Source organism: Calliopsis andreniformis, chromosome 12, assembly GCF_051401765.1.
Source record: "Calliopsis andreniformis isolate RMS-2024a chromosome 12, iyCalAndr_principal, whole genome shotgun sequence".
NCBI classification, from domain to species: domain Eukaryota; kingdom Metazoa; phylum Arthropoda; class Insecta; order Hymenoptera; family Andrenidae; genus Calliopsis; species Calliopsis andreniformis.
Window position 1 is genome coordinate 14,245,271 of NC_135073.1, and position 21,622 is coordinate 14,266,892.

Below are 21,622 nucleotides of genomic sequence, written 5' to 3' on the forward strand. Positions count from 1 at the left end.
TCAGCGATAGAATCTGTGGAAGGCTTGATTTCCTCTTGCTTTGTGACTGAACTTGATTTCTTCTTGAAACAGTGACCCCTCATTTTTCTTCTTTATTTATTTCTAGATTATTGTCGTGGGAGCAGAGGAGAGAATTTTTGAAATTATGGTAATGATTTTGTAGGGACGCTAGAAAACAATGGGATTACAATTATGTATTCTGCATTGTTATCTTCTGTCAATTATGGGGCAGAAAGCTTTAATTGGTTGGGCTTTCACATTATTTTATCGTGCATACGATTGCATGAAACAGTATAATCGGATAATATGTGTCTCGGGTTGTTGAATGTTAATAAGCTGCCGAAAAAGCCACTCGTAACAATGGACTGTGAAAATGGTAGGTTGGTTTCTAGAATGCCTACGACCGATCGATAGGTCCGTGCAGTAGAAAGCAGCTACAACAGAGAGCCAGAAACAGGTGATCGACCTGAGTCTTTCGCTGAACGTTCATGCTTGTCTGGGGTTTCGGAATGTTATTCAGTCTTTATATAATATAAAAGAAAATATTCCAAATAATAATGTCCCAGCTTCTCAATCAGTCTACCCACTTGAATAACAGAAAGGAAGAAGAATTAATCAAACGATACTTCCTTCAATATTTCCTCCCAACCTATATGTCTGATCAATGCTGACTTTAACTACTTACTGGCTGCTCGTTTTCGATTCGTTCTACTTGCTATTATTAGAACTCACGTCGCGATAAGAATTTTACAGCAATTCCCTTTTTCCTCTGTCTATATTAGTAACCACAAGCTTGACATTACTTTTTTTTTTACATCCATGTACGTAATTATTTTTTAACTGCGTTGAAATATGCAGTCTGTTTTCATAGCATAATTTTAATGAAACCTAATGAGTACTTCTATACTGTCGGGCGTGAGTGTGTTATATTCAGGGATTAAAAAATTATTTAACGACTTTCGAGTGGCCCACGCTGATCCGAAAATGTTTGGTGTTCGCAGAATGTTTTACGAGAGCTGGAGCAGAAAAAACCGCAGCTGGACGAACTGGTCCACACCGCGGAAAACCTTCGCGCGGACACGAACCGACAGCAGCTGCACGGTAAAGGTAAGTTAGTGCACTCATTCTTTTTCCATCTCAGCACTTTGCGAATTCTCGAATTCGCCACTCGGCGTTTCGCGTCGTTGGATAGAATTTTAATGCGAGTTCGAGTCCTGCATGGACTTCGACTCACTATCGTTAGGAATTGTAGTTGAATTGTTTAATACAACAATTTTAGTGACAACTCACTGATAATGACCACGTATAAAATGTGACCTGGTAGAGGATCGTGAAATATTCCCCTAAAATATTAAATGGAGCTCCATAGCGAATTAAACTCCTGATGGAGATATGGAATTATGGGCGATCGATATTCGCATCGATATCTAACCAGCCTGATAAGTTTTTATCCTCGTAATTGATATTGGACCGACGTTCCGCTTGCAAAGCACTTTTCGAGGCCCGAACAAATTTCACAAGTTTAATTATCGGCCTTGATTGCTCGGCCACAGTCTCTAATAAATTGAACCATCTGTTCCTCGAGACAGCTACCCATTACGGAAGTATCTTGCTGGTTTGTCCTTTTGAATCGTCCCTTAGCTCTGATTGAATGGATCCTATGCAAAGGATCTCCAGCTTTAGCATGGTATTCTTCGAATACACAACGGGTGACTCTAAAGTACCTGTCTTCATTTCAGAATCCAAAATCTTTCCAGAGAAAGGGGAACGTTTGCTTCAACGTATTAAGACAAACTGGAACTTCAGCTAATTCGAAATTGAAGTTGTTAAAGGATTTAATTCGCTCGATTTCACGACTATTCGAAATCCCCGCGAATCTGGCGCGGATTGACGCAATAGAGGGTTGAGCGGGAGATTAACAGCGGTGCCGTTAATTGTTTCAAGAGCACTGGAAAACTCTCGCCCGTCGATGTCGCATTGTTCCTTCTGTATTAGCGTGCAGGTACTTGTCAGTCCCGTCTACGGTCGTGTATTACAGCCAGACGATTCTTTCCTCCATTGTTTTCAGTCTACCCCTATTCTACGTGAAAATAAAGAAAGGGAGAAAGGGGGAAAGGGTTCCTGTACCGAGGTGTATCAACCGGTTGTGACCATCCCTTGCGTAATGTATCGCTGCTTGCATCCTTTATTCAAATATGCCTAGCAACTACAGAATCTGTCTTTTTACGCGTAATTAACGATGCAGGCTGAATGGCAGTGGTCTGTTCTAAACGCTGTCAAGTGGTAGAAGTTTTGTGACATTTAAAGGACATTTAAAGACAAGCAATACAGAAGTCTCAAATAGTAGAATAAGCCCTAAGTCACACGTAGCAAAACTAGTAGAATAAGTCTTCAGTCAGACATCAGAAAAGCAGTAGAATAAGTCTCACGTTAGACATAAGAAAAGCAGTAGAAGAAGTCTCAAATCAGACACAGTGGATCTAGTAGAATGAGTCATGAGTCAGACACAGAGAAATCAGTAGAACAAGTCCCAATTTAGACGTACATTTCACGCGTACCTTGCATACGTTTTTTGAACACTTAATAATCTATCTTCATTTTCGTCGTATTTTAGCATATAGAATCATCCCTTAAAATTTCTGTCACTTACCGAACACCTTGTACAAATCGATTAGGCGTCTCCTTAAATAGACTAATCAAAGTAGTACTAACTTACATAACCTCCGACACTGACAATATGCATGCCCATCTTCAACTCTGATAATTTCCTAACTGAAATCTTGGAACACTGAAATTTAGATGCAACCACCTCAATCAAAGTCCCTTCTATCCCAAGTTCACTCCACTTCTTAACGAGGTCGAAAGTCGCGAAAAATGGTCCTCAGCGTTCAAAGCAAGCCGTGTTCCCGGCGCGGGAAACGGAAAAATAAGCGAGCGCGGTTTATCGATTTAAAAGTCGCTGGCCCGCGCAGGTTGCCGCTTTCACGGCTCGGGAAGTTGGCGGTTACTTTTTAGTCGTGAACTGGCGTGCATTGGTCTCCTCGAGATTGAACCGAGGTGAAGTGGCTCGACACGGAAGCTAGCCGCTCCCTGTATTGAGAAGCGGTCGTGTTTCGGCCTCTACGTGCAGATTTTTCATAACGGTCGCGTTATCAGGCCGCGGTAAATGTGCACGTACGATGAAGCGTTGCTGTTCCCTTCCAGGCCTTAATTACGAGCACGAAACACGCGGCGCATGCTATCTCGCGTTTCGCCCCTGGCAATTCAACCTGTCCTTGATTTCCCAGACGCTGCTTGTTTTATGCTGCTTCACTCACTTGAAAAGTCAATTTCGAGAGTAATTGTAAGTTTCTTATGACTGATCTTATTATTAGATCAGGGTTTCTTAATCTCTCTTGGCTTATGGTTGTTTTCTGAACATCGACCAAGTGTGGCTTCCTGCCACTCCTCCTTCTTTTCTCTATTTTTTTCTTGCCCTCATCTTCTTTTTCTTCACATGGCTTCGAACAGTCAGTGTTGAATAAAAAAGAGCAGTATTTACTGAAAATGTTTTACTGCTATTTTGCACTAGAACGAGATGCAAAATTTTACGAATTATCTAGAAATCCAGGAAACTGAATTTCACATTTTTCTGTAGTTACTGCCTTTCTCAATACTTAGATATAATAGTACCCTTATATGAGGATCATAAAGGAAATTATAAGTATCTTATAATACCAAATAGCAATTTTAAGGCAAGTCAAGAATTTACCACTAACTATCTATTCCTTAACTGATCTTATAAAGAAAAGTGTGACACGTAGATTAATCTTTCCCAATAGTAGTGCAGGATATTATTCTACCCACTGAAACTTTAATCAAAATTGTGGCAACTGCACGTATCCACCGTCTGCACCGACAAAATTGCAAACTTCAAAGTTACATCACGTCGTTCAATATCTCTTCTTTTGGACAGACGTTTCCTTTCCCTGTCGACGCTTTGAATTTTCCATTCGAAGGGTCCCGTTCGCGCAAAGGCACATATCCGACAGTTAATGTTTCAGGGAGACATTCTTTTATCGAGCAACACGGAGTCGTTCAATCTCCCGCATCGACGCTAGTTTATTTTCCGAAGATGCATGCAGATGGATGCAACTGGCTGGCGTATACCCTCGCATTGATTCTTTTCTGGGACAGGATTTCGTATTCGTCGCTGGTGCCTTAGCGACTTCTGACGAATGGTCGTGGAACGAGACGATACGGTGGAAAATGTCGCGAGATAAGCCATCGTCTTGCCTTTGTCTCGAACGCTAGGTAACGCACTCGCGGAGGGAACTTTCTTCGAGTGAAATTCCGTGCATTGTCCTTAGGTGTGCCCGCGGGGCTGACGTCGCTTAATCGAATACTTTATCTTCTTCGGCATTGTTGCAGGGACTCTACTCGTTGCCAGATTAAATTCTTCCCTTGCCCGTTAATTAAACCCTGTTCAGTTAATTCGAGGGCGCAAGGGGTCGGAGGGCTCTCTAAGTTGCAGTAACTCGTTGAATTTTACGTTGTACTTTCCTCTATGTCGCCTTAAATAAACCCTGAAGAGGAATTACGCGAGACATTCGTTCTCGAGGCTTGTGTCTCTCGACTGTAGAGGGTACCTGGATTGATAACCCCTTGGCTGGGGCGTATCTTGTACAATAACTCCTTGCTTGATTTCCTTTTTATGATTTGAAGGTGGCTACTATGAGGAAACGTAAAAAATAAATGTGAGAGATAGTTTAGAGGAGATACAGACAGTTCTCGTAAATGAATTTTTATTTCTTTGAATTATGTAGAGGCTGCTTGTAAAAGATGAGGGTGCTTAAGAATAATTTTAGGACCCTGCTGAAGGCAAAACATTATATAGTCGAAGAATTGGTACGTGACTGCTCCTTTTTCCTAGATAGACATTTTTTTCTCGTTCCAATGCTTCTCTAAAATTGTTCCCATGACAGTGGTCTGAAAAAGCTTTTAATTATAGTTTCGTTATAGTTTTTGGTCAAAATTAGCAAACACATTCATGACGATTATTTTACATCAAAATTTATTTTTCACAGCAAGGTGAAGCAATTAAATTAAAAATTAAAAAGCTTCTACTTTTAGTTCCAGTTTAATGAGATTTTCTGTAAAATCACTTAACACATCAATTTTTTCTAATAATCATGATTCTAAATACCCTGTCTCTGAATTACTACATAGTTTCTGCCTGAAGTCTACCTTACCACTAAAAAATGTAACTTTGCCCAAAATATTGAGCTCGAAAATTTGGCCTTTATCCAAAAACTACCCCCTTTCAGACCACTATGCATACGCTCTGAAACACCGTGGGTTGAGCGAAAGGGCTAATAGAACCAGTACACCCTCAAATTGGTTTACGATAACACAGACTGGGCAGAGCCTTCTAAAGACAGGCGCAGTGAAAGCCATCGTCCAGGCGTGCGAGTTTTGGCACACAAATCCATCGCGTTTGGCGATAGCACGGTGTGTGGGAGATAGCAGTCGACTTGTACCCTAGGAATGCAGGTAACAGCCACTTCAAAGCTGACTGAGCGTGTAGCTGTGCACGGCACGATGTGCGCCACACTCGAATGGATACACGTGCGCGCAGCCTCTGGCGATAAACCGTGCCAATAACGCACCCCATTCTTGTCGCGTAACGCAGTCAACGCATAGATGCACCAGTCGTTCCGGGTTTTTGAGCCGCACAATGCGAGAACAGGAGCTCGATAGAAACTTGTACTTGCGCGACGTTCGATAAAGTTACAGGAAGCTTCGAGATTCTTCTAGATTTCTGTGGGTTCAGCGAGCAGAGAATCGGTTCGTATTGTGTTTCAATAACTTGGTGCATTTTCGAAGGAGGTACTCGTTTTACGGCGATGAATTGCAGAGTTTTCTTAGATTCCTCGTCTTTTGGAAATCTACTTAGAGGTATCGATGCGCGAGAAGTGCAACCTGTTGCGGTATACTCGGGACTTGGCATTCTCTCTTATGGATGATGTTTCATAATGGAGCCGATGAGCCACGGGGAGGCTTGGAAGAAATCCACTCGCTCTGAGCTAAGAGTTATTCAATTTTGACGAGTCGCGGAGCGGAAGTATTCGATGAGCCTGGCATTCTTTGCTTTTCGAATATTCCCTTGAAGTGGACACTTGATAATTATGTTTACCTTTTTAATTAATCCACCAGCCGACTTTTATTGGATAGATACTTCAGGTTACATGGAAGTTCAAGTAGTTGATTTGAGTTTGCAAAGAGAAGACGATTGAAAATCTCGTAAGAATCAATTATGAGTACCTAGTGCTCATGAAATACTGCACTTTCTTCACTCTATAATCTTCTAATTTTGATTATCCTTAATCGTATTAAACTTGCCCAAAAATTACCCAATTTTCAGGTGAGCATATTTTAAAGAAATATTGCAAATTAAAGGTGAAGGGTCATGGATAATTGCTTATTTAATAACCTCTGAAAGATAGCTCTAATTTTATTAGTCATTAATACACATATTAAGCACAAAACCTGAATATTCCATAGGCTCACGCAGACAGTAAGAAATTCTCAAATTCCAGGCGCAGCATTCGTCCTTATCTCCCAGAACAAACCCTCGCAAGTTGTTTTGCCAATTAGGGAGCATAATCGCGGAGGACGGTAAGAAAATATCATCGTCCCAACTCGTACGCGTCTCGAGCCGCTCTATTTCCTTAAGTGCTTCCCTAATAAGTTCCAGAGCTCGGCGCATCTGGACTTTTCCGCGAGCTACTTATGGTTTATCTTTCCCAAACGCGAACGCCGTTCCCAAGAACGTCCTGCCCGCGGCCCAGCGTACTTTTCCAGACAAAACTTACGCGGTCCCATCGCCCTGGCACTTGGCAATTACCCCAAATCTATGGCGACTTAGGCGTTGCATATCGCCTAAATTATACGTACTTCGGGTAACTTACTGCAACTTAGGCATCGGGATACGTCCCAGCCCTCTCGCCAAATTGCTTAATTATGTCAATTAATGGGAGGCAGCCGGCGCGCAGACTTGCTTCACCCTTTTCCAGGGAGAAAAGAGTCGAGGGCTTGGAATTAGAGCACTGTAGCTTCGTGGAGGTATCGAGCTTATAGGGAATGGTATGCAGTTTGTCGAGAGTGGGTAATTTCTGTGAAATCAGAGCAAGGCGACGTGTGGTTGATTTTCTGGAAGTTTGAATCATGTTCTGTAACTGTTGAGGAATATTATTTGGAATAGGTTTCGAGTTTTAGGTACCTGCTTGAAGTGAAATTTGAATAGAATTGATACGTTCTGAGAACTTCAAAGACCAATATCTTTCTCCAGAATTTTTATCTATTTTTAAAGTCAAGAATATAAGAAAATGTGGGAAAGATTCTAAAAGATAGAGTTTCTTTAATTTTAAAACTAAAAGACATTTCATTTTCTCATATTTCTTCAAATTTCGATATCTCTGTGACCCACAAGATCGATTGCCAAAATTTCTCACCCTTGCAGCGCACAAAGGTGGTCCCCAGAAGTTGCAAGGTGGTGAATGGACCTGATAAAAGTTTTCTTCGTTATCAGAATCCTCTGGTCTATCGATCGATGGGTATGTACGTCGCTCAGTATAAGGACACTCTCAACGAAAAACACTTATTTCCTCCGAGGAGGAAGTGCTTTCGTTCTGCTTTTGTTCCATGAATCGCGCGAGCTACTCAGTGGGATAGACGGGTCGAAATAAAAAAGGGGTGGAAAAGAAGCCGCCGCGACAAGCATAATGGGAAATCGTTGATGGAGACATTATACTTCGTCCAATGCACACGATGAGAATGGGCTGCTCAAGGGCTGACAGTGTTTGAAAAAATTGCATTTCTTCTTGGAAGAACTCTCTTCTTTCATTAGAGACTAATTGGTGTTTCTACGAACAACTGAAGGATGTGTTCTAATTATTTCTAGGTTCTCCAAGCTTCCCTAAATTTGCAAAAATTTCCTCTTCCATGAGATTTAAGATAGACTTTCGAGCAAATCGTACTTCTTCCATTTCAATGGCCCCAATTAGGAACTCTTTTTAACTTCAAAGCCTCATTACTGCGAAATTTTGTTCCATTTAAATTACCCTAGCACTCTTGTAGATATCTGCTCGTGTACCAGAAACACAGCCAGTCTTCAGAAATTCTGCAGAGCTGATTTCTAGATCCTTTTGCATCGGCATGATATTTGAAGGAAAAAACTGACGCGACCCAGGTTTTATTCTCGTCACGTAGTAGATGCATCTGAAGCAATTTTACGGACGCGTCATTCAGCCATTTTCATTTTTAGACTCGGTATTCCAGTAGAACCATTTTGTTGGTTGCACGTGTCATAAATCATGGGTGTACCTGACGTTTTACACGTTTCCCACACAGCCCTTGTTTGTATGAAAGTATCTCCGCGGTCTTGCGTCTCGGCTACATTGTTCGCGGTCTTTTTTCGACGCGAAGGTAAAAGTCGCGGGACGAGAAGAAATCCGCGTACCTTTCATGAGATAAACGCGAGGAAGGAGCCGCGATATTAATTACGGGATGCTCGGGTAGTTAGCATTCATACGTCATTCATCCTCACTGAATGCTGAGGAATCAGGAATGAATGGTACTGAATGGAGGAAAGTGGAAGGCTAAAAAGAGAATGAAAACAGCATGAAAATACGCCGAATAAGAAACGTGGTAGACAGCAAGGTTCTTCGTTCTTTCATGGCTGTATTTAAATTAGGGCAGTGAGGGGGTTGGAAATCTTGGAAAATTGTTTATCGTTGAATGATTTCATAAGTCTGGGGCTTGGATGATTTTGCGTGACTTTTCTCCTGGTCAGATAGAAGATCCTTTATTCTGGGGAAAAGTTTGCTAAAGTTGCACACATCCATTACCACCCGTATCCACAACAGTCATTTGTAATACGTCCACTTCTGGTGCGCGCAGAATTACTGGCAGGGGTGGGGGTGATTCGATGCTGGGGATTGATCCATGCTTCTGGGCCATTGGAAACAATATTCGGGATAGTAGGTATTAATAAATTTCTGCTATCTATGATTATGTAGCCACAGGAGAATTACAGTGAGATTGGAATTATTCTATTATCTTGGTTCGATGATTTGAATATTGAAATATTTGTATATTTTTGAATGTGGAAATATGAAAATTTGAACATACAAATTTACGACAATTTAAATATTTGAGAATTGGAATGTTTGAGGAGTGGAGTATTTGAGTGTTGGAATATTACAGAGTTGAAATATTTGAAAACGGGAATATTTGAAAATTTATGATTGAAAACCAGAAAAAAGTAAAAAATTCAGAAATTCAAAGGTTCAAAAATTCAAAAATTCAAAATTTCAAAAATTCAAAAATTCAAAAATTCAAAAATTCAAACGTTCAAACGTTCAAACATTCAAAAATTAAAAAATTCAAAGCTTACAAATTCAAACATTCAAACATTTAAAAATTCAAAGCTTAAAAATTCAAACATTTAAAAATTTTAGAAACTAAGGAATTGTAAATAGTTTCACATTTTCCAAGATAAAATTTAAAGCACTCTCACAATTACTGGCCCAGTTAAACGAAACCGACTTCGATTCAGCCGCAACTTTCGCGATAAAAAATCTTTGGGCTTCTCCCGTGGATTCGGGTTTAATATTTCACGTCACGCAATCCCCGATACGCGGTCGAAGGAAATACTCGTGGGGAATCTGGCTGGGATAGACGGATAGCGGCCGCGTGTCGATATATTTTATTTACTGCCCTCCTTCTTCCATTGATTCCTCGTCACTCGGAGATCTATGGATTTTCTTCCAGCACTCCTCGGCATCTGCTTAACTCGCGCGCATTCATTCTTCCGCGCTTTACCCCGAAGGCACTGTAAATCGTGTCGCTCGACTCGATGCTTTACGCTTCTCGAAGACGAGGGAAACGGGAAGAGGATCCTTGGCCGCGCAGGAAGTCGCGACCGAAGGCGTCCCGCAATCGCTTTTCATTTCGCGTCTCGCGATTGCCACTTATTCTTATTATGCCGAGTCGCCTCGCGATGACACGGCACTTGGCCGTTTCATTTTCGTTCACATATTCCTGGGACGAAGGCTCCTCCCCCTCCGCCATAAATTGCATCCTCTGACGTAACATCGTCTATATATTTTTTCCTCTTTCCACCTCGCTGGAAGAAATAAGAGTCTGAGCGTAAAAAGGGTCGAACGCGATGTTTGAGCTAACCTTGATCCCACCTCTGGCAATCTCTTCCCCGCGAGAAACGACTTATCTCTTGCCTCCCTCGCGACGATATTTTGTCGCGCTGCTAAAAACCTGGACTCCCTTTCGCTGAAGTCTCGTCCTCGGGAACTACTCGATCTTGCTCTCTGGTGAGGATTAAAAAGAAGGTAGATACTCTTACTCCTGTAGAAATTAATTTCACTGGGAAGGGTCTTCTTGCAGTGACTCTTACATGGAGTTCTTTCGTGTTCCGACTTTCAGGAAATGCTTCAATATTCCTCAATAGAAACTTCAGGAACCCTTGAAGGAAATACTGAACAATTACGCATCACATACACCCCCAAGAATACAGTATCATACAAATTAGCGTAATCGTAGCAATTATTTACCTGAAATTAATTTCACTTATATATTTACGTTTCAGTACCATATATCAGCGCTTTTCGTTTATAAAACACTTCATTTACCCCCACGATTTTCCATAGAGACATTCCACGGTCCCACTCTCTGTCGCGTAACAATTTTCCGCCAGATTGACATCGCAAAAATGCCGCAATATTCCCCGACAGAAAGTCGGTTTTTGTTCCCCTTTTTACCGACAAAAGGCAATAGACAATTTTCAAGGGAGAAATTCTTGCCAGAATTGAATCGCGAACGCGTTTACCCCTCTCGTTCCTCGGTTAATTGTGCGGCTGGTTTTTATCGTCCCGATTATACTTGGCGTTTCCTAGTCGCAAGTAGAGACGGTCGACGTACCGAACAATCGCGGCCACGCTGGAGATTGTTGCGTTTTGTAATTACGGTTCTGGGCCGGCTGTTCGCGGGACGCGAACACAATACCATCGTCGTCACCGGGACGTATCGCGATCCGTGCTTCCGGCAGGCGCAAACGTGGCTGAAAACCGTGGAAAATCCGATTATTCGTATCGCCGCGATCCACGGGAGGGGGAAGGCAGAGGCAGGGGGATGGAGGATCCATCCGTTCGTTCGCTTAGTCGGATTTCGAATGCCGACATCGCATTTGCGGTGAAATTACAATAACCCTGTACGATATGTAAGTGGGAATTTATTACGCCGCATTTACACGCGTAAATTTATCAGGATGAATGGCCGATCGGGGGATCAGTGGCGCGGTAGCGCGGTTTATTCGACGATGGTTCGATTATCTTGATCATTCTGGTGAATCTGGAGGCTGGAGCATGGTTGATGTATATTTGGGTATCTTATGAAACTGGGACAATCCTTCAGTGGGTACTCCCACTTGAAGGAGTCATTTTAGAGATGTCATTTCTTCCTTCCATTAGTCATACTCAGTGTAGAAGCTAGCGATTACATTAATAAATATTCATTTATTTAAAAGTTCCTTAAGATTCCTAGGACATTACTTCGGTAACTCAAACTCGAAGAAGATACTTTCTCTCTTTCCAGCATCCATAATTTTTCAATTTATTCTGCCTCTTGGAGCACCCTCAAGCTTTTCATTTTTCTGCTCTTTTCTCTTGACTCTTCCATCCTTATCTTTAACGTTATTTATTATTTATTCTTAACGCGGAGCTGGGTATTATTCCAATCTAGCGCCCTTTGCGCACTGCTGGCGCTGTGATTGGTGTACTTATTCATCTTTCCTCTGAATTTTATTTCTCTTATCATTTTCTTCCAAGAGGCCAGGGGAGAACGGAACACTCTCTATACAATTCTTCTGTTTAATGCCTTCCTCCGCGAGCGAGACTCGGGAAATATAGTTGAAGAAAAATCGCATGCTAACGAGCAAGTTCGTGCACGAACTACGAAGACCAGGTGGAGCATTCGTTAAGGGCAGGCAAAAGGATTTCATGGGAGAAAGTTATCGAAGTTTCTTTGCACGTAGGGTTAGAAATGACTCCCTGGTGGATGTTTAAGGAATGAGAATGTCCCGGTTATGAGTTTTACGGGCGGCGGAGGAGATCGAACGAGAGCACTCGCCCAAAACTCGTTGAAAATTCCAATAATGCTAACGATTTTCTCCTGGACAAATGAGCCATCGGTATGCGCGTCGGCATCCCCGTCAGAGACGCTTGATCCAGAATCCTCTCTTATCAAATTCCTATCTGATTCGCAGAAATATGCTGCGCTCGCGGGCTTCGTCGACGTGATTATCGACAGACCCAGCAACGCCTGCTGTCATTTTATGACTCATCACAGTGCCCTGGTAATATCCTGCGTATAGCCCTGATAAAGGATCGTTTTAGCAGCGTTAACTCTTTAATTACGGAAAAGCGAATATACGGGGCGCGAGAAGGTAATTACATTGGGGTGAAAAAAAAAAAGTGCAAGTTATGCGACGCGACGAAGCAGTATTTCCAAGTGTCCTAGATATTAATTATTATTAAAGTATAGGCTTGAAGCAGTAAACGTGGAAATTGTGAAGCAATTTTTGCTGTGTTAATCGTCCAGTTATTTCGCGTTTCTTCTGTCTATTGCTTTTGCAAATCCCATTTCTGGTCAGCAGTGTCGGCGCTAATGAACTGGCTGAAAGTAAAAGCTCGATAGGGGGTGTATTTATGATGGTAGTACCAGGGTGAATTAATGTCGCGGCTGGACAAGATTATCCAAGCGCGGCGAAACGATTCCCCCACGATTTACAGGAAAGCCATTTTGCGGAATAGGAGTATCCTCGAATCTGCCAGCGAAGATAAGGGTAGATTACGTATAGGCACAGTGCTTAACTTCTTCCATATAACGTTCCACACCAACGGGAAACGATCCTCGTTCGTTGAATTTTTATGGTTGTTCGCCGTAGCAGCTGTAACGCCCCAGAAGGTACGATAGTATTATTACGGTTGGAGATCTTAAAATATTGCCTGGCCGTATATTTCATGTAAGTGGGCGATTTCGCTGCCTTTAGACAGAAAGACTCAGACGCGATAGAAGATTGCATTTATTCCATTCCGTTTGTGCTTCTTTCAATGAAAGCAACGCCTCTGTGGAACAAGGAAACGTAAATCACGGGGTGGAAAAATTCTGTGTACACTTACGAAACATTCCTAGCCTTCGTGGAGAAAGGAATTTTAAATTAGTTGTATTAGGGGGTAATGTTCTGATGGACTCGAAAGAGAAGGATGTTAAATCTGAAAGCGCGTGGTAAACCTTTACTTTCTGATTTATATCCTAGCTGAATTTAGCAGTGTCTGATACGTATGTTACGGTACTTGAAGTTTCATCCAATCTCTGCTGCCTAATATCCAATCTCTAACATAGAACGTCCAGCAGATTGCACTTTCCAAGCTTCAGGTGTCTCTTTAGTCTCTTCAGAACACGATATATTTCACCTGTAGCTTGAGCTACATGGATGTTATCATCGAACGTCCGACTTCTATTAGACCGTGTTCAACCTCCAACTTGTAATATCCAATTTCGAATGCTTAATATCCCACCTTGGACACAAAACGTCCGGCAAATGAAGCATCTATCGTGCTTTCCAAAGTGGTGAGAACATCCTCAATTAGTTTTGTCTCATTTTTTTTTTCGAAATTCCTCTTACTGCATCATACTCGTATCCATATTCTTTATCTTTAAATCGTGCCACTCTTCCCACACAATAAAAACAAACTATTTCATTGCGTGAAAATTGGGTACTCACATTTCTCAAGCCCCTGGCAATCTCATGTGCTTTCTCCACGGCTAATAAACTACTTGGGGGATTTGGCTCGTCTTGGTACTCTGGAGTTCGCGCCGCTGCGAAATATTCTCCTGCCATTTCGTAAAAAGACATTACCAAAACGGGTGCCAGCATCGTTCCTTTTCTAGCCAAGCTTTACGACTGTCCGCGTGGTTGATGGAAGACATGGATCGTCGATCGAATCGCTGCGCTCGCGCTTAACACGGAAATCAGCCTCGACAGCCGCAAAATGGCGCTTTTTCAGTCGAGCACGGCGCGACGCGTTTCAGTCAATCAATACCCACGCGTATCACCTTTTTCCCACCTTTTTTCCAGATCACCCTCGTTGTTTCCCGCGACGCAACAGTCATTGTCACCGTCTCGCGGAAAATTTAATATTCATCCTCGTTACGACGATTAATCGCGCGAGTCAGTCCTCGATGGAATTAAACTTGCTGCTTGTTAATTACAGTTCAGAGATTACTGGCTGCGAGTAAGTGCAACCACCCCCCCTCGTTGTCTCCTTAATTTATTCGATGGAACATCCAGCACGCAAAGGGCGCGGATTAATTTCCAACAAACGTATCGATATTTAAATTTACCTCACCTGGGAAGCTTTTCGCGTTGCCGACGGTATCGTCGCCCTCGGCTCCCTTCGAAATCGAGATTGACTTTCGAAAACAAGGGAATCGATATTTACCGACCGTTACATTAAACTTCCGCGCGGAATCGCTGCCAAAAACTACACAACCCATTACTAACCCACGCCATCAATATTCAATTGAAAAACAAATCTCCATTTTCCTCGGGCTCGATTTATCAAGCCCGCGCTAATGCAGAGCTACAAAACGGTCCATTGAAACGCCAGGATTGACGTTGAAACGATAACCCTGGGACGATATTCCCGTGACAACTGGGAGGAAGGGGCGGGACGATATTCCCGAGACAACAATGAATCGTCGTCGAGGCTCCGCGTCGACGGGCAATAATTAACGATCATTGTGGTGCTAGTCCTACAAAGGTCGAGGTCCTAAAAATACATTCGTATATCAGGTGCATTTATGAGGCATGCACAATAGCACGAAGTATATTCCCGATTGCTGTTGTTCGATATAGAATAAAAGTGCTGCTAAAACAGATAAAATCGTATGGTAAAAAGGAAGATACAGAAATATGGACAACTGCCTATCCTTTGATCCTGAGGCAAAGATAATGCAAATATACTTTACACCTAATTCTACTGCAGGTGTTTTTAAAACACTTAAAAAAAAAATTAAAAATAGAATTTCATATCCAATTATCCTGTATCCCTACTTTCCCCCACAGCAATCTCCAAAAAATCAACCAAAACCACCCTCTCCCTCCTCAAACCAAATGCCCAGCAGCTCGTCAACCTTCCTCGATCACCAGCACCCCGTGCCGCTTAGCTTCTCCGCTCGACTACTTCGCGAAGTCCATCGACCCGCGGCAGAGCGAGAAACTAGCGTAGCTCGTTCGTTCATTAACATAGAACCGTCGTCGGTATCGTCGCGGGCGCAACGACGTCGACGAGTAATTACGCACGCCTAACGCGCTTGTGTATCGCGGCACCGAGAGGTGGCCGTAACACCCCGTGTACGAGCCACCCCCGCCTCCTCCTTCAACCGTCTCGCGTGTACGCGCGTCTGTACACACAGAGAGGCGAATGGTGCACGCGAGAGCCGGGCCTCGACGTGCCTCGATGCGGGAAGAAAGAGCGAAGAGAAACGATAGAGGCTCTGCGGGCTCGCGGGGCTGAAGAGGGTGAGAGGGGGTGGCGGCGAAAGAGAAAGGGAGCAGTAGACTGTCGGTATATATCGCGTTGGATGGCAGAGTTCGAAGGTGGAGGGCCTGGGAAGAAGGAGAGACACGGGGGATAGATAGTAGTAGCGTCGTCAGTATCTACCTGCTGCACCGCTGCTAGCCGAGGGGTAGAAGCGAGGGGTTGCGCTTCGGCTGCACGGAAGAGAGAAACGGTAGGTGGCGGTGGCAATGGATAGTGGTTGAAGGGTAGAGAGAGAATCCGACGGGGCTGCTGATGGTGGTTGTAAGGACGGTGGCCGGTGATAGTGGTGGTGGCGCGAGAGAGGCAGGTGGCGGCGGCGCGGTGGTGGTAGTGGCTGGTTGGCAGTGACGCTGCTGGCGGGGGGTGGCGGTGGAGGGTGCGGCATCGTCGATGGTGGTTGTGTTGCCGGCGGTGGAGGAGGCATGGGTTGGTTTCAGTGTTCGCGCGGCCGCTCCCTGTCGCACACGGACGAGTCACCCCGACGCTACCGGCGTCGCGACGCTCCCGCAGCCGCCAAAAACGTGTCCGCGGAAAATACGACCAGTTCCTTTCTGACTCGAGCGCCTCTCCAGCGGACCTCTGACCAGCGTCCCTCGGTCGGACAAACTCGCGAAGGCTTCGCGGAAAGCGTGCACAGTGCGCCAGGTGTTACGTGGAAAACGCTGCGTTCCGCTGCCACAACTCGCTCGTCCGCTTTTTCTCGCGTCGCCCGACACGTGGACTCTCTGTGGCTCCGTGGAAGTGCACTCTGCTCGCGGCGAGGGTCAGTGTTTCCACCTGTGGATAATTCTCTATTGTGCTGTATCGTTCGCCTTCTCTCCCAACTATTACCCTTTCTACTTGAGTATTTTCTCTTGAGGAATTTTCTACGAGTGTTCAGCGAGCTTGGAAATTCTACGTTCCGTGGGAATACCTTCTTCGCTCCAAGTGTTCTCTGTTCCCCCAGTACCTGTTCCGACTCCGCGTTTTCGTTTCGTCTGACTCTCTTCGCGTCGACTCCGCGAAGTCTTGGAAGATCGAAGTACATATCGAGAGTGACCGCGATAACGGTCGAAACCAACAAGTGTCTTAAATCAACAAGTCGAGAGTGGCAAGGTCACGGCGGACAGTAGGAGCTGGGAAAGTTTTCGTTGGTGCCGCTAATGGAGAGTGGTTGATCGTGGGATAACGAACAGTGGGAGTGATAAGGAAGCTCGCCGAGCGGATAAGACCGAGACACGACGTGTCGGGTAATAAGGAAACGATCGAACGAGCTGCAGCTGTTGTCGGTGGCAGAACAATCGGCTTCGAGAGCCACGCAGAGAGGTGCCAACACGTGCTGGCGACCTGTTTCTAAAACGCGTGCGCTGCTTTCATTAATAATTAATGCTCCGAGCGAGCTACTCTGGACTGGGAACCCCGCGAAAAGGGAGAGAAATTTATGCCTCGACTTGAGAATTTAGGGAAGCTTTCAGTCGATAGACATCTAGAGCTTTTTCTTTCCCTCTGTGTCACGTGTACCGAAAACTTCCTGGAATAAAGTCTCGGATAAAGGCTGAAGTATTTCAGAGGGAGACTGAAAGTTTGTCGCTTTTTGTCGAATATTGGCAACAGGGAGTAGATTTAACGAAGCTCGACGCCGACAATCCTGACTTACTATGAGCTTGCGTTCGTTGGATAAACGAGTTATCACGAGATTGATGCAACGATAGATCGACGAGAGCATATAGGACATATCGATTTTGACCCTAGCTTTTATATTGCCTTGCTACGCGGCAGGGCGATGTAAATGGCGTAGCCCGACTCTTCACGGGAGTAAACGCTTCGCGATAAATCTCTGCACGCAGAGTCCGTGAAATTCGTGTCACACAGAGGGACCATCATCCAGCAGGACCGAGCGACGTTAATTATTCTCGCGAAAGGATGCATGGTAATCCTTGCGCGTTGGACACCACTTATCAACGAGCTACCTCTGGACCTTGTTATTAATAATCACCAAATATATAAATCAACAAGGTTCTACTTCTCTCATATCAAACAATGACTACTTAACTCGAACTCGAGTTTCCTAAACACCGACCAATTTTTCTATACCCCTGAGGATTCATTCATTTTGGATACTTTGGATGGAAATTAACAAGCTTCCATTTCTCACATATCATACAACAACAATCTAAGTCGACCTGAAGTCTCCCAAACATCGACCAATTTCCTCACTTTTTCTACATCCCCGAGGATTCACTTTGGACCATTTTTTTCCATTCACCAACATCGAAAGAGATAATACGTCGAGCTTGAAGGGACCCCGCATCAAGGACCAATTTACCGCCAGAATTATCGCATGCTGGAGCATCGAGGTGCGCAGATTCCATCGATATCGAGCGATAAATAGAGAAGAGCCCCGAGCGATCATCACGGCGAATTCGATCGTACAGATGTCGTCGATCTCGGGGGAACATTAAGGTGTCCCCTTCCATCACGCAGCTTCGCCGTTCTCGTCCTCGTCGCCGTCATCGAATTCCAATTATGTCGCAGCACCGTAGAGGCTCCATACATGGCGGTAGTCCCGTTCCTGGTCATCCAGCCACGAGCGTGCCCGTCTCCGCCTCTCACGAGGTACAAACGAGGGGGATACCTTTGCCTGGAATGGTACCGTCGCGCTCTATCCACGGCAATCCCATGCACGGGAATCCGATTCACGGCTTCGTCAACCCTCTCGGCCCGGCTGGTCTCGTTCATGCTCCGCCTACGCACCAAGCGGTCCTGTCCGGAATTTCTCATCACTCGTCGGTTGTTCACCAAGGTATTACCCAGCCACTTGATCCTGCGACCGAGAACCGAGAACGATCGAGGGGGGGGATCGTGGTACCCTCGGTTCTGGGGGAAGAAAGATTGGCGGTGGAGCGAGGATTTCGCGTTTGAAGAAACGACTGGCCGAGGGATGCTCTCTGACAGTGATTTCGGGGTAGATCGACCCGTTCTAGACCATGTTTGAGTTGCACTTAGAACGTTCTACTCGGTTGAGTAGGGTGTTTGCGGTTCGTTTTATCGGCGGCGTATTTGCGTGGAGTGTAACCGTCGAAGGTGGGAACGTGGAGCTGTTCGGCGCGAGGGGGATGGGGGTGGATTTTTTAGGAAGGGTGAATTAAAATTGCAATTTTAGTTTGATTTCGACGGGGGTCTTGGGTTGTTTGATTTTTGTTGTTTGACTTGGGAAAGCTGTCCCTGGGCTTGGGGGAAAGTAATAGGTACGGTCGCGTGAGATTGATCTGTGAATCTGTGGGGAAGTGGAGCGTTTCGGGCAAATCGGTCGAGTGTCTGAGGGTTGTGGCGTGGGTCGAAGCTTTGGTCTGGGGGATGCATTTTTGAAATGGAGTACGTAAAGTTGCAATTTTTGTGCGACTTGAGGGAAATCTTGGCCTCGATTGCACTGAGAGTTTCGAGTGTCTGTCCTGGGAAAGCATTTCTCTTTCTGGGGGGAAAGTAATAGAGATACGGTCATTGGGAGATTGATCTGTGAATCTGTGAAGAATTTCGATCAAATCCATCGAATATCACATAGTACCTAATTTAAAGTTGCAATTTTAGTTGGATTCTGGAGGAAACTTTACCTTAGATTACATTGAGGTCTTCGGTATTTGTCCTGTGCAAGCTATTCTCTATTTGGGAGGAAAATAATACATTAGTACGGTCAGAAGAGATTGATCTGAGAATCTTTGAAGCGTTTCAGTTAAATCGGTCGAACATCAAACGATAAATTAAAATTGCAATTTTGGTTCAATCTTAAAGGGAATTGTATTTTCGTTCTCATCAAGGTTTGTCCCATTTTCCCTATAAAATTTCCCTTTTCGAAAGAAAGTAATAGATACGGTCATCTGAAATTGATCCGCGGGCAAGTGAAGCATTTCGGTGAAACCGCTCGAATATCCATCGATGGCGGGATGGATCAAAGCTCTCGTGTCGGGTGATACGAGTGAAATCCGTCATTGGACGTTCATTGATTTCGCGGTGATCGTCGGTCCGAGTAATTGAACCGCGTCGATGGATGAGATATGGACGTGTCCGACGTGTCTCTAATTAAAAGATATCCAAACGCTCAGCATGCAACCCACATTCACCCACACAATGCTCTCAATCTTACAATCTCTCCCATATTTTAAACGAACCCACTCTCCACCACACTTTTCATCTCACCAAAACCGCCGCCATTATCCCCTGGCAAAAGTATCAAATCCCCTGTCGCTGTTTGCGGTATAATTCTTTGAAGCGCGCTAGTTTTTCAACGCGAGTATATTTATAAAAAAAGAGCCAAGGTGGGTGGATGGGTGGCCAATCTCGACTGAAAGGGTCACCTCAAAGCTTACTCAGCGTTACACGGGCTTCGGTCGTTTTCAATTATCCTAAAAGTCAGCGCGGGAATATGGTCGGGTGGGAAAATGAAATTGCGATTTTTTGTTGGTCCAGAACAGCTCTAGCCACTGTATATCACGCTGCTAGCCGCGAGTATGCATTCGAACAGTAGATTGAAGCATCTGTTCGGTAGCCTCGAATGCTTCTTGCTTTGTTTACGTTCGCGACCGATGCCAGGTCGACTGTCCGCTCCACGCCAGTCTTTCGTCGGTCGCGGCGAGGTCGTCAGTCTCGCGGGCAATCCCTCACGCGGACGTTCGATTGAAGGCAACGAGAAGATCCAGCCACCAGGCTCTCCGTATTCGTCCCACGGCTCTCCGCTGAGAACGCCAATGAGTTCCGGTCATGGAACGCCCCAAGATTCGCCCCACGTCGCCAGGCATCGCAGGGACTCGGAGCATTCGTCTGGCGTTGGCTCGAGGCGAGGCTCGTCGGACGTCGTCTCGCCTCTGCCGGAAGGTCCCTCTGGATCGCCGGACGGACGAGCTCGTCGACGATCGGACTACAGTCCTCATCAGGGTATGTCTTCTTTTGTCATTCGCGTAAAGCTGGGATCTAGCTGGGAACCACCAACTCAGCGGGTATTTAATGGGGATTATTTCCTCGTATAAGTGCTACAAATAGTGAGTAATTATTCTGGAGACGAATTCCAATAATATTCCAATAATATTTTAATTTCAATTTGCTTCTGTTACATAGTTCTGTTTTTGGCGTCTGAATTATTGATTTGACTACTTGCGTGTTCTGTGAGAAGTCCTCTGAAAAGCACTAGGGATAATGCTGTCCAGGAGACTTCTCGTGAGACGCGGTTAGTGTTTAGATACGAAAAGCTTATTTTCTGTGGAGTCAATTTCAATTCAGTTGATTTAGTCAGGATCCGTTTTATTTGTTCGTATTATGTATGCACGACCGACCTGACCGCGAATTCGTCGGTTCGACCTCAACTGTTGGGTATGAATTTTCTGCAGCGTTTTCAAATCCTCCGTTTGATCTGGCGATACGTGACTGGTGGGCATTGGCGATGCAGGGTCTGTGCACATGGGAGGAATGACGATAGAGACGTTCCTTTGAGGTCTTCATTGTTTGGAAGGGCTTAGAATTTTGTATTTTTTTTATCGGTGTTTCATATCTGTTTCTCCTATTGAAATGTCGAGCTGCTGCTTTCTGGTAGGTTAAAAAATTCATCATAGCTAGACTTGTGACCTAAATTACGTTCCTATGTATTGTCACATTGTCGAATTTATCATTAACAAAAAAAAAAGAAGAATCGTAGAATTTTTAAGCCATTTACGGTTCGCTCACCAATTAGCGAATTTCTGTATTTTTTAATTTCGCAAATTAACTCTGATACTTGTGGTCTAAGCATAAACTGCAATGCTAGTAATAGAAATCTCATGTAATCACCATCACACTGTCACAAACGCAGAAAGAAATAATTGATCAAGATACAACTCCCAGCACATCTCCAATTTAATAGTCACTATCGTCAGCTACAAAAGCAAGTTCCTTCCACGATCTTCCCTCAGTACGTTCCTTCCGCATGAGGCCACTCTTGACGTCGAGGGCACAAG

General features: G+C 44.5%; 1 protein-coding gene across 1 annotated transcript in view; it reads left to right on the forward strand.

Annotated features, from left to right (window-relative positions):
• The window catches only part of LOC143185975 (dystrophin, isoforms A/C/F/G/H), a 431,935-nt gene that overhangs the window by 112,952 nt on the left and 297,361 nt on the right, over positions 1-21,622 (forward strand). Inside the window, exons 33-34 of the mRNA XM_076389324.1 lie at positions 1,002-1,107; positions 20,319-20,570. Coding sequence (XP_076245439.1) covers positions 1,002-1,107; positions 20,319-20,570 — 358 coding nt within the window. The remainder of the gene's footprint in view (positions 1-1,001; positions 1,108-20,318; positions 20,571-21,622) is intronic.